Source organism: Panthera tigris, chromosome D1, assembly GCF_018350195.1.
Source record: "Panthera tigris isolate Pti1 chromosome D1, P.tigris_Pti1_mat1.1, whole genome shotgun sequence".
NCBI classification, from domain to species: domain Eukaryota; kingdom Metazoa; phylum Chordata; class Mammalia; order Carnivora; family Felidae; genus Panthera; species Panthera tigris.
Window position 1 is genome coordinate 33542048 of NC_056669.1, and position 14448 is coordinate 33556495.

At 33.1% G+C, this 14448-nt stretch overlaps 1 protein-coding gene across 1 annotated transcript in view; it reads right to left on the bottom strand.

The window, feature by feature from the left end:
- CNTN5 (contactin 5) overlaps positions 1 to 14448 on the bottom strand; it is a 534453-nt gene that overhangs the window by 282725 nt on the left and 237280 nt on the right. The window contains exon 11 of the mRNA XM_042959596.1: positions 11303 to 11453. Within this exon, the coding sequence (XP_042815530.1) occupies positions 11303 to 11453 (151 nt within the window). The remainder of the gene's footprint in view (positions 1 to 11302; positions 11454 to 14448) is intronic.

Below are 14448 nucleotides of genomic sequence, written 5' to 3' on the forward strand. Positions count from 1 at the left end.
TATATTTCAGTCATCATTTAATTTAAAAAGATTGGTTTAGTTTTGTTACATAAAACTTATATATAGATTTTAAAATTATGTAATAAAAGTAGGATGTCCAAGAATAGATGTAATTGAGTCTTTCAAAGACTACTTTTTGGCTACTAAATTAAGTATAAATTCAAACTGTCTTTCTAATTCTCAATAATTTGTCCTCAGCTATTCAACCTTTCCAGCTTATTTCCATTTCTATAAAAAGTGTACCAGGGCCATATAATAGTACTTACTTTTCACAAAAGTGTCCTGGATTCATGACTGCTTTTGCAAATTCTGAATGGTCTTTCTAAAATACAATCCACCTCTACATGTCAAAATCCTAATCAAGGACTGACCATTTCAATGTTTATTATTTTTACTTTTGACAGAGAGAAAGAGACAGAGCATGAGCGGGGGAGGGGCAGAGAGAGAGGGGGACACAGAATCTGAAGCAGGCTCTAGGCTCTGAGCTGTCAGCACAGAGCCCAACACAGGACTCAGACTCACAGACCGTGAGATCATGACCTGAGCCGAATTCGGAGGCTCAACCTACTGAGCCACTCAGGCACCCCAAGGACTAACCATTTCAAATGACAGTTCATCCCAGTTTTCTCTCACCTTCCATCAAGATTTTATGTTCTGTTTTCTTAACTGTTGAAGTTTATTTATTTATTTAGTTATTTATTTATTATTTTTTTTATAGTGGAATATTATTATTTTTTTTATAGTAGAATTGGTTTTGAATCCAAAGAGAATTCGGCTCTCTTTCTGATTTTCTAATTTCTTTGTGACTCATTTACTTTATTTAAAACAGAAATGTTTATATCTTCCTTACAATATTACCTTATTGTGAGGATTGAAATAAAGTAATGCAGACATAAAAGAGCCAGTTCTCAATAAAGGGTAGTTATTTTATTGTTATTTTACCTAATAATAATAGGTACCTAAATAATACTTACATAAGGTATATTAAGTATCCTGTGTTAATAAATCTATGCATTATTACCATAAATATCTTGTGTTATAGTTATCTATGCATTAGTTTTATTGTCTATTAGGCATATGCCTCCTTTGAGAATGGGAGTATCTGTTACTTATCTTGGTATGACTGGCATAATGTCTTACATTTAATATTTAATAATTTTTGTTTTCACTAAATGAATTTAATAGAAAAGTACTAGATATTATAGTATTAGGGAAAGGAGAAGTGGAGATACCATTTACAATTAGAAAAAGAGAGAAACAAAAATAAATTGGTACCCTGAAACCTCCTGATACAACTAAAAACATAGAACTCATCCTATATTTTTATATCTGTCATCTATCATCTATTTATCTATCTATCTATCATCTATCTATCTATCATCTATATATTCATAAATATTTCTGTTACCCAAACAAAATAAGCATGCTAATGATAAAATTTGTTTAGGTTATTTTTTTTTTAATTTTAGAAGTTTATTTATTTATTTTGAAGGGGAGAGAGAGAGTGGCAGGGAGGAGAGAGGAGGGAGGGGGAGAGAGAGAGAGAGAGAGAGAGAGAGAGAGAGAGAGAGAGAGAATCCCACACAGGCTCCACACTGTCAGTGCAGAGCCCCATGCAGGGCTATATCTCAAGAACCATGAGGTCATGACCTGAGCCTAAATCAAGAGTTGGATACTTAACTGACTGAGCCACCCAGCAGCCCTGAGATTATTTTTATGAAAATGATCTGCAGGTTGTTTTTCACTGTCATCAAGGTTATTAGGTCTATGCCTTAATTTTGTAACCAGCCCTCTAATTCCCATCATTAATCAACCATAGTTAAATTAGACTGTGATTTATGCAAAAACTGAAAAGAAGTGACTATGTAACTCTCAAAGGAAGCTAAAAATCTCCATTATAAAATACTTTTTTCTAAACATTCTCAGAATCTTCTCTCTTCACTATTTTATATTCAATGAAGAGTCACTTGGGGAGATAATAGGATCAGTCACCAACTTGTACATAGATGCTTGAATTCCCATGTTATTTTAGATGTTGTTTGTATTAAGGACAAATTAAGCTGAAAGTTGTAGTCTGGGGGGCTTTTGGATAAGAAAAGTCTTTAAACAATTAATGGATTGTTCAAGTTGTGCCTATGTGGAAAGCATAACCAGGCACCTTGTGCAGCAATTTATAGTAACTGGGGTAAATGAACCATAGTCAGAAGTAAAATTTATGAACTGTTTGTTAAATTGGTAATTAGCTAGAGATGCAATGCTACAAACTGGAGGTGTTCATAGCACAACAGAGCCAGGATTATCTTGTAGTTTACAGTTTAAATTAACTGACTTCTTTAGTGTTATCTCCCTTGTGAGTTATGGTCTGTCTTGTTATGTATAACATTCTTTTTTTTTTTTTCAAGTGGAAACAAGAAAAACTGGTGGTAAGATCAGGAAAAAAAGGTGAAGGCCTTTGAAAAGAAATCTTTATAGATTTTCTGGAATCTTAAACTTGGGATATATGAGCAACAAATAATTGAAGACATTTTACATGCACGTCTTCTGTGTTCAAATGGATATCGTCAATTTGAAGATTTGAGATCAAATGTTATATTATCTAAACATACTGTTAAGAGTAGAATGTTTTAAAATGTGAGAATCCCTTTGTTTTTCCACTTGCATTCAACTATTTGGCATGGTGTGAGCACACTGTTACTCAGTAAGTTTGAATTATTTGTGCTTATTCATTGTCTGATGTAGATCAAGTTTAGAAACACTGAATACCTCTCAAAACAATGGAGATCTACAAGGGGAAAAGTTTAAAAGCACAGCCAAGAAACATCCTATAATGCAATCTTTAGAATTATTTTGTCAATAACATTTGATCAATTGATTAATGTGTAATTGATAAAAAAGGACAATAAATATTTCTTATAATTAGATGGCCAATCAACATCAATGTAGTCTAACTTACCACAAAGTAAGATGTAGAAAGAGAAAAGTAAAAGTAAGATGAAATTTTGGCCACTGTGTCTGAGTTTTTCAGTTTGCATCTTTTATTGGAAGTAAAATTAGATTTAAATTAAGTTCTTTATTTGGAAGGTTTTCTGGACTTTTGTGAGGGGTGTGTGTGTGTGTGTATGTGTGCACTCGTGTGTGTGTGTGTGTGTGTGTGTGTGTGTGTGAAAATAGCTGATAAAGCTGATCATACAGCTTTTTAGTACAAACTGGGGAGCTAAATCCTTACCACATAAAAGGAATTCTATCACTATTCTTTATGTAGATTGAAATGCAGCATCACTGCTAAACAATTTGATTGCTATAATCATCATAGAATCATTGACTAGCAGCAAGCTTGGCTTTAAAGCTCAGCTTTGTGATGGGCGACTTTAAACAAGTCACAATCTCTTTGAGTTTATAACTGAAAACTTATATGTCAAAGATGGCAATATCTAAATAACAGGGTTGTGAACTGGCACATATTGAAACTAAATTAAAAGTTAGAAGTTGGCATATCATTTATCTAACTTCCCACTAACTCAGCTTCTTAGCAATTATATCAGTTTGAGCATTTTCAATAATGAGAAAGTATAAGACAGTTTTTTCCTTTGAGTTAGGATTTCAAATGTCATTGAGATTGACCAACAAGCTATAAGGAAAGGAGGAGAGAGAGAGAAAGGGACATTTGAGTACAGGTTATCAGGTGAGAAAATGAAGAACCTGTTTGAGGGAATTGTGAGCATCCATGCAGTTTGAAGTTAGAATACTTAGGGTTTTTTGGGAGGAGGGCAGAAATGAGTAGAGACAGACACATGGAGAGAGAAAGACAGCTGAACAGTTAATAAAAGCAGGTATAGACTCTGAACTCCATGTTGGTAGTACCCTGTGTGTTTCATTCATAACTCTGTTCCTGGCACCAAGCACTGACATATATAGGCACTTAAAATATCAGATAGAACCATATGAAATTTTTGTTATTCACTCATTTCTAACAGATAAAAAAATGGCAATTTCATATAGTTCAACCTTATATTTGTCAGATGGATTAGTGAATAAATGTGGAAATAAAATGGAGAATTTCAAATGTACTCATGAATTATGGTTGTATTCAATAGAAGATTCAGATCAGTAGCTTCAGCAAGAGGATGACACACTCAAAGCTGTGCTTTGGAAAGATTCCTCGGGCTATAGGGTGAAGCATGGCTTATATGGGGAGAGAAAATGGACACAAATGAAAAGTATAATTTAGGATGTTTGCTACTTGAGACATTTTAAGGGCCTAAACTTGGGCATTGTCAAAAAGAAAAGGGAAGAAAGGGAAACCCAGGGTACAATGGTTAACCATATGCTTCATTTCATTTGAAAATCTAATTTTCCACTGATTGAAGGTATGTTCAATTGGCCTGTTGATTGAAATGATGGTAGAATAAGAGAGGGGCCTATTCTTATAGAATTACAACTGAATCTCTAGGGTAAATTACATAAATTCTTCTATAATACACCTCTAAAAGATTAGGCCAAGAAGCTTGAATTGTTTTCAATACCAAGTATTTTTTCTCTCTGAAGATGGAAAAAAAAATGTAGCAGGAGGATTAGTGTTTTTTATCTTTTCGTATGTTCTTATCAAATCTAAACTATTTGAATTATGTGATTAGAAATATATTATCTTAAGAAAGTTCCTCCTACAACACTACAAATTTGTGGTGTTTACCTTAACTTTACTTACTGATTATAAGCACAGTGCATAAAAATTATATACAATTTCTTTGTGTATACAATTCTATATGAATAATTATAGACAATAATTACATATAACTTGTAAAATACAGAAAAGCACAAAATTAGATTTATACATAATCCATCTCTTAGAGATAACTTGTGAATAGTGTATACTATATTGATAGTCTCTGTGTTTTATACTTTTGTGTTCCCATGTGTTTACAGGCTTGGTTTTATCTGTTGGAAATGTTCTTAGTTTTCCTTGTCTCCCTTTGGTATTTCTGTCAGTGTCCCAGAGTCTTTTCCTCAGACATTAATCTTGACACCAGTCAGTTGAACAAACCCATGTCAAATTGTTCCGAGGTTAGTAGGGCTCTAATGCAACTCATTCAGACTGAGGCAAAATATTGCTTCCCACCTCTCACATCTTATGTAGAGGTAATGTGACTCCTGGAAAATTTGAAACAGTGCATAGCCCCTCTGGCCAGAAGTAGTACATAGAATTATATGATTGCCAGTATCCATGGATTTCAATATTCTTCATTTATATTCAATATTTTTTTTCATTTATATCACTAATTATTGACATCATTGCTTATTTATGAATCACTTAAATCCTAGCATTTATGTCTTCTCTCATCCTATTTATTTATGAATCATTTAAATCCTAGCATTTATGTCTTCTCTCATCCTATTGCTGGATTCATAATCTCCAAATTTATTTTGAATTATTGTGGATAGAATAGGGATAGTAATAGTTTGCCACCTTAAAGAGTGGCTTCCATGTAATAGAGGTTTTCAAGTCAAACATTGTAGTGAGGCTCAGTTACTGAATTTGGTAGATATGGAAATAAAGCAGAAGTTAGTGAAAGACTCCCTCTACCAGCTCTTACATTGATTTTGCTGAGTTTCAGAGGTCCAGGCTTGAACAAGCTATTGATCATTTCTTAATTGGGTCAATTTTTATTTGAAAGGGTGATTCTTCTTAGGAGCCAAGAATTTGTTGATCTATATTCATAATTTCCAATGCTGCTATGACTGCATTTTCCCCCTTTTGTGTTTCTACTGGCATTTTAAAAGGAAGGTGGTGAAAGTAAATTAGGCAGAGCCTTCTGCCATTAGTTTTCATGGAAACCAGGAAGTCAGCTTCCTAACCTCATCACAATGAATGTGAAGCCATTTTCTTCTCATCCCCTTAAACTTGGTGGAACTTTGGAACAGCGAGTAAGAATCCCCAAGTGATAACATATCGTATATTGTAAGCTGTTCATAGGTATTAAATCTTATGAAGACAGTTATCAACCTTCTCTTCCTTTAGATAAATAATGTCATTTTGATCATTTTATTCCTTTGAAGCATAGATTTTAATCTACAAAGGAAGTGAACTGATATACTCTTGGTATATGAAAGCTCATTTTCTCTCATTATATAATTTCTTAGACACTGAAAAAAAAAACTAAGATACCTAGGGTCTACATTGTTTTATGTTCTTAATATGTAAAAGACATTGTCACAGAGGAAACAACAAAACAGCTTGTTCATTAGCAAACACAGCATGTAGGTGGAAACAAAGGGACAGAAACAAGACTCTAATTATCCCCATGAATTCTTCTTCTTCCTTTGAAAAAGAAGACCCTATTTTCCCCTCAGTAACAATGTCCTTTAGGGCCTGCACTACAAACATATTTTTCCATATGTCTATGAGTCAATATGTAAGCCTGATAATTTTTGCCTAATAAACACAACATGAATTCCCACTAGAAGCCAACTAATGGGTACTTCAAGTGCAATTTTCTGTGTGTGTTAAATGAATAAGTTGAAAACTTCACTGTTCTGAAGCTCCTTTGGTGAGCAGGGGAATATTACAAGGGATTTTGGACAGTACCATAAAAGATAAATTACACTATAATCCTGTCCCTTCATAGGATAAGTTTTATTTTTTTGGATGCAGGATTTCTTTAGCACCCATTTGGATTATAGTCCATATTTCTAACACTGGTATCCCCCTCTGCCTAGAAATGAAAATTTGTACTTTAACCATTTTAATATTTCAATAATTGTAAATAATTTTTAAACATGAATGGCACATTCCATGGGGTTCAATAATAATTTATATATGTGCACATGGAAAGGAAACAAAACAGAACAATAAGAACAACAACAAAAACTGTCTTAACCAAAAACTAAGTATTTTTCATTTTAGCCAAGATTGTCTTTGTCCACAAAAAGTACAGGAAATTGAACATGTAATAATGAAGGCTTAATATTTGTGCACTGCTGGAGTGCTTCTGGGTGATTATATTTTAACAAAAGTTAATGGCTAAGTAATGGAAATAATGAGCTGAAGTGAAAATCCAATATGAGTTTGATGAGCAGAACATTTTGAATGAAAATATACTAGAGGAGAAAATCTCCATGGAACATTTCATGTGTTAGTACTCCAGGAGCTTATTAGTTTAGTATGAAAATGGACATGATTGATTAAGAAATCTAAATGAATGTGTGCTAGTGATCTTTAAAAGTGATGGGGCAAATGTGAAGTTTCCTTAAAAGAAAAAAAAAGAGAAAGAGTAAAAAATCCTTTAAAAGCCTTCTCTGTTTCCATTAACTCTCCACATACATTCATCTGTTTGCACATGGCCTATATAATACTGATTACAGAAGTAAATGTTCAGTCTGCTATCAGAAACTATCCAAGAGCTATTGAACTAGGAGTAGGTAAGGTTGATGAGAATGGCCATGCCATAAATGAGAAGTGAAGATTTCAGGCTCTGATGGACAAAGAATATCACTTTAGAGGCACAGATTTAATGAACAGCATATTTATCACATGGAGACTCCTTTAATCCGAGATAATAACTTAAATCTCTAGAATTCATTCTAGAATTACTGGAGAAAGAAAAAGGGAGTGGTAAAACTTTCCAGAACTATTAATAACAAAAATATATGTCAGTATTCAAAGGTTCAAAGGCTCAACTGATTCCACCATCATCACCACCACCACTAACCATCAGCAGCAAACAGCATCATCATCACAAATAACATTCATTGAGCGTTTATTAAATGCTATACACCAGCCAGTGTATTTTACAAAATTTCATTCAATTCTCACAATCCAATGTGGTTAGTGTTTTGAATTCTAGTCTTATAAGCAAAAAATAAATAAATTAATTAAGTAACTTGTTGAAAGCTCATAGTTTTCCTGATAAGCCAGGAAATGAAGTCTTGATTTATACACTGGATTATATACTATTACTCACAATGTTGAAGTGCTTCATAAATTATAAGTGCTATAGCAGTCATCATCATTGTCAATAATAATGTGACTTACTATTTAAGCAGCAATTCATACTGAGCATTCTGTGATATAAACAAGAAATAACTACAAACCACTCACAAATTCTAATATTACTTATTTTAAAATATACTTTAGGTGCATAATTTAGGACCAAGTGAATGAAATATTTTGAAATATATTTTGATAACAACTTGTTTGTTAATCAAAATTCTTCTAAAAGTCATATTATGCTCTAGTTATTACCTACAGGACTGTAAATTTTAGGATAATGATTTATATACTTCCTTAGCAGAACAGATAAATACAAGAAAAGAAAAAAAAAAAAAAAGACAAAGAAGATCCCCTTCCAAAACAAACCAAACAAAATCTGAAAGATTCAATCAAAATTTGACAGAAAAAGAAAAGTCAGTATGTCATTTGACATTCTGTTGATAAAACAAATGATTAATTGTTAACTTCAGTTGTTACAACATTGCATTTACAATTTAGAGTTAAATTGCTATTGACCCAAGCTTTCAATTCTTTTTTTTTTTTTTGAGGTTCTGACTAGTTTTCAGATAATTAAATGATATTTTTCTGCAATTAACATCTTTCATTACATTTTTATGCTATTGCTATGGACATAATTTTATGCATTTTATGCATTTAAAATGTTTTATTTTTCATATTTACATGTTTCTTTTATAATATATATTATTTTAACTCCTTTCTTCCAATATAATACTAATCTCTATATGTCCATATAGGAAATTGCCATTTGCTGTTTCAATCTTTAATTTGAAGTGATCCAAAATAACTGTGAAAATTGTGAATGAAGGACAAGACTAATTCATTTAACATTTCTTATTAGAAGAATAACCTACAGTTATTGGGGGTTGGGTGATTGGGGAACCTATTTGATGTAGATCACATGAATGGTGAATATACTTGTATTCCAAGGAAATAAAACATGATTTGAATTTGTAACCCTAATGTGAAATATGCAAGACACAAAGATTTCAAACCCTTAACAGTTTTCTAACACCTCCACTTAAATTTTTATTTACAACTCTTATCAGTTGGTGTGCTTTATAACAGAGAAGTGACCTAAAATTTCTATAAGAAAATAAGGTGTCATATGAAACTAAAATTCTATTTAAGAATGTATAATATATACATTGGAAATTTTAATTTTCAAGTTTCTATTCATATGTTTGGCATGCAATTTTTTCAAATATCTACATATGTCTTCTTACATTACTTTATGGAATTCTTTCTATTATTATTTAAGTCTTAGCCTTTTATTTTAATACTTGATGCTTAATATTTTTAAATTTCTATTTAGATTGTATTTTTAATGAAACCTGGAACTACAAAATAAGGTAACATACTGTACATTAGTAAAGACAATATTTTGCAAGTGTGCCTGTCAATTTTAAGTGTAAAAATGCCTCTGTAGTCATTAAATTAAATCAGTTTATAAACATAAACATCTAGATCAGAGTTTACAAACATAAACATACAGATCAGAGTAGCAAAGGCTGATTAAATGTAGCCCAGTCTTGCTTTTACTTGAATAAATAAAAACACAAATATTTCACATTTTAGCCTCCTTCCTGAATAGCACTTTGACCAGAGTATTTGACATCTGGAAAATTGAGTGATCTGAGTTTGAAGCCAGTGTATATGTCTCACTAACCTGAAGGGATAGCAGTGAGGAGAAAAGGAATCAAGAAAACTGGAAAATTCACAAACTGTTTTTCAACTTCTGGAAAAAAAAAGTTTAGTATGTTTATATTTGTTGTAACAGAAAATTCATTAATCCTGTTCCTTTCTCAATACATTTGCTTTAACAAAAGAGATGCTATCTAATTTTTTAAACTCATCAGTGATGTCTATGTATATTTGCTGAGGAAAATTCTCTGGTGGTGAACTGAAATAAATAGGATAAGACTCACATGCCACCCATGAACAACACAAATAATGCATTTCAAATGTAGTGGTTTGTACCAATATGGCAAATACATTTTGATGATATAAAAATCTTTGATGCATTAAAAAAATGATAAACTTTTTGATCTAATTCTACAAAAATATTTTCTTCTGCTTTAATAAGGGTTGTGCCAGGTTTTGTTTTTGTTTGTTTAAATTTCTATGAGCAACAATACAAAAAATTCAATTCAATCATATGCATTTCAACCATATATACACATATTTATGATTTTGTACCTCCCACCCTGCCTGAATAACAAAGATACATTCTCTTTCAAAACAAGATGATCAGTATAACCCATTTTAATTATAGATGATCACCCTTTTCAGGCATCATACATCATCCTTGAGCCTGAACTGAACCAATTGGTCTGTAATTACTTCATCTGAGACAGGCAATTTAAATCAGTGATTCTCAGATTAGAAGGGGAAAGAAAAATTTCTATAGTAAATTTTCAAATATTTCAAAATATTCCAAAATTACCTAAAGAATTATTCAAATGGACCCCTAATACTGACATCAATTAATTTTTCTATATTATTACTTAGATCCAGACAGATATAAAACAAAGCATGATCTGCTTATCCTTATCGATAAAATGATAACACTTTAAAACAACCTATGCAACCTTATTTCAACATATTAGAGGATATTATTTTCTCAAAGCTGAATCATCATTTACAACACAAATATGGTAATAATTAATAGAGCATGGGCTTTTGAACTTGGCAAACACACTCTTGTGATGGTTTGATTCTCTCATCATTTTTTTCCCATTTGTACTACTGTGATGTCCTTTGGTTTTGCTTACTAAAACCAAATCTATACACATTAAATATTCATCTGAACATTTCTCATTTGTCTATGGCAACTGAAGTAATTCTATATTATTTTGCCTCAACGAGATTGAAAAAAGAAGTACAAACCTAGACACAAATCTTGCCTGAAAATACTCTGCCATGAAGTGATTACCCAAAAGATTCATGTTTATATCATTTAAATATTAACATTAAAGTAAATTATTATAGATAACTTGTGAATCTCCAAATCTTCAGACCCTAAATGAAACCCAAAATAACTAGCTTAATCAAAGTGTGTGATTTATTCATAACCTGGTGAAATTCCCATCAGTACTGAAACACCATGGAGGCAAAGAAATCTGATCATATTGAAATAGAAATCTGAATTCTTTTTAATCGCTATATAGACAAACCATATTTTAATCTCTTCATTATAACTGCAAAATCTCTTTCTTGTATACTCTGTCTGTATCACCTGAAACTTCAAAAAAATGTTTGATGTTAAGAGTTTGAATTATGAAATAGACTTCTAACCTTTTATTCTCTCTAACTGCTTTGTCTCCCTTCTTCCAAGAAATGGTTGGTTTTGGAGAGCCTTGGGGTTTGCACTCTATGATGACTTCTTGGTCTTTGGTAATAATTATTGTTTTCTTCATTTGATTCAGTGCAAAAGTAGGAGCTGAAGCTATGAAAAAGAAAATGTTAATTCTACCAGAAGTAATGATAATAAATTAAACAAAATTTTGCAACTTTTCTGTGATACATTACTTTTCTTTCTTTTCTTTTTTTTTACTATTTACTTTATTATTTTTTTTTATTTTTTAAAATTTACATCCAAATTAGTTAGCATATAGTGAAACAATGATATCAGGAGTAGATTCCTTAATGCCCCTTACCCATTTAGCCCATCCGCCCTCCCACAACCCTTCCAGAAACCCTCAGTTTGTTCTCCATATTTATGAGTCACTTCTGTTTTGTCCCCCTCCCTGTTTTTATATTATTTTTATTTCCCTTCCCTTATGTTCATCTGTTTTGTCTCTTTAAGTCCTCATATGAGTGAAGTCATATGATTTTTGTCTTTCTCTGATTGACTAATTTCAGTTAGCATAATGCCTTCCAGTTCCATCCACGTAGTTGCAAACGGCAAGATTTCATTCTTTTTGATTGCCAAGTAATACTCCATTGTGTGTATATATATATATATATATATATATATATATACTGCATCTTCTTTATCCATTCATGGGATACATTTCTAATAAAACCACAGGTTATCTACACATGCAAAAGGCACTAACTCAAAATTTAAACATATAATTATTAGCAGATAATGGTTTCATATTATGTGGGGTCCACGGACAGACTGTTTCAAAAAATGACATGCTTTAATTATGATTATCAATTTTAATTTTGAAAGACTAATATGAGCACCTTGAGCAAAAGGTGAAGGTGCTGGCAAGAAAGTCTATTTGGGGCTTCCTGTGGAAAAATAGAGGTTACATGTAGAGAAGGTAATCCTGTGTCATCCACTTCCTATCTTGGAGTTTTACTGCATATTTTACTTTAACATCATACAAAATTAACTGTAGTTGTTTTAAAATACATTTAAAAATTGAATTATTTAAATTTCAATTAAAATTTTACTTCATTGGTAGCAATTATTCAATTAGGTCTGATACTTCATTAATATTAATATTGCTTTCACTCGATTTTTGTGAAGATACTTTTGATTAGTTCCCCAAGTAATTCTGGTGGGCAGCTGTGGGTTGAGGACACTGGACTAAAAGAACACATGACATAGAGACCAACACACACACACACACACACACACACACACACACACACTTTTGAATCTAAAAGAGAACCTGGGAGATATGTCTACAAGTCTACTGTATCTGAGGCATTTATTTTAACCAATTTAACATAATTATTTTATGTCCATTATACAGCAGTATAATGCATGGCACAAAAACATTAAAAGATATGTATATAACAAAAAAGATATGTGTTTGTAATTGAGACGAGATAAGAATTGATAAAGAAAAGGGGGAAGGAGTTAAGACAGTGGAGAAATAGGGGGACCGGGATTTTCCTCATCTCTCAAACACAGCTGTATTGAGCTCATATCACTTGGAACACCCAGGAAATCGATATGCAGAGTGGCAGAAAGACTTCCACAGTTGGACAGAGACAGCTTGGAAGGATCGAGGTGTGGGTATGTGAATTGGGGGAGATAAAACAGCATAGGCATGGAGGGGATGAAACCCTTTCTGTGGAGAGACAGAGGGAAGGTTGTGAAAGTGTAGCATTGAGTTAGCACAAGAGGAAAACCTCTCTGGACCACAGACTGGGGAAGGAGAAATATGGAGAGTGTCATTTTTTTTCCTGTTTTTTTTTTTTTGTTTTTTTGTTGTTGTTGCTGTTTTTTGGGTTTTTTTTCAAACAGCTCTTCGAACTGAAACTTGGAGGTTTCAAAAGTGCGCAGCTTTCTCCAGAGTGAAGCCAGGAGACATGGTGTGCGTTCCTGGGGAGAAAGGACCTGACCCCAGAGCACATAGCGCAGTGTAGCGATCTCTGGGGTGTACTGGGATAGAGCAGTTCCCTTCCTGGAGTACTTTGGAAAGGTGGTTTATTGCCTCCGCCAGGACAAAAGACCCTGCAAGTGCCAGCCATGGTCTTTTATCTGCAGGTTGGAGAGACTCCACTCTGGAACAGGGGAGAGTTGGGTCCTTTAAGACTTTGATTTTGAATCCCAGCCTAGCGCCTAGAAGGTGCAGAACTGTGGAGCAGGGAAAACTGACTGCCTGAACAGCATGGTTTGAGGTCCCTGGTATGGGGAGAAAAGCCTGGAATGCCACCATTTTTCCCCTCAGCATCAACATGGTGGGACTTCAGAGAGAAGCACAGCAGCCCCCAGTGGAGGCAGGGCAAAACCCTGCCCCTCTGTGCCTGGCAACTGCTTATTTACTGGAGCAAGACTGACTCATCCAATGCAGCCAGCCTCTCCACCAGAGCAGCACAGCCACCGTTTCCAGGCACCAACAGACAAACTGTTTTTCTCCTTTATTATTTTATTTATATTTTCCTTCCCTCTTCCTTTTTTTTTTTTTTTAAATCAGGCTTATAGTTTCTGATTTATTTTTGGTCAATTCTTATTCATGCATTTTCAGGCATTTTCATTCTATCCTTTTTCCATTTTTTCTCTTTCTTCTTTATTTTCATTTCTCCTTCTCTGAAATTAGCCTCATGGTTTTTTGATTCTCTTTTTTTTCTCCCCTCTCATTTTAATATTTTTATGAAGTCAAGGTTCCCTTCTCTTTCTTTCTTTCTTTCTTTCTTTCTTTCTTTCTTTCTTTCGTTTTTTTTATTTTCCAGGGTTACTTCAACACATCTGATTGAAAGTCCAAACATTCCACCACTACAAGTGAGGAGGAGCTCTGCAGAGGACTGACTGGTGGGATAAAGCAGCCAAAACACAACAATATAGTGCAAACAGCATTCACCAAAAACACTTTCTGGAGTGCCAGGCCCTGGACAATGTATGACTCCTTTTTAATATAATAGTACCCTCAGGTGCAGGACACATAACAAGCTTTTAAGACACGCAAAAGATAGAAACTTAGCCAAAATGACAGTACAGAGGAATTCTCCCCAAAAGAAAGGTCAAGAAAAATCTCAGC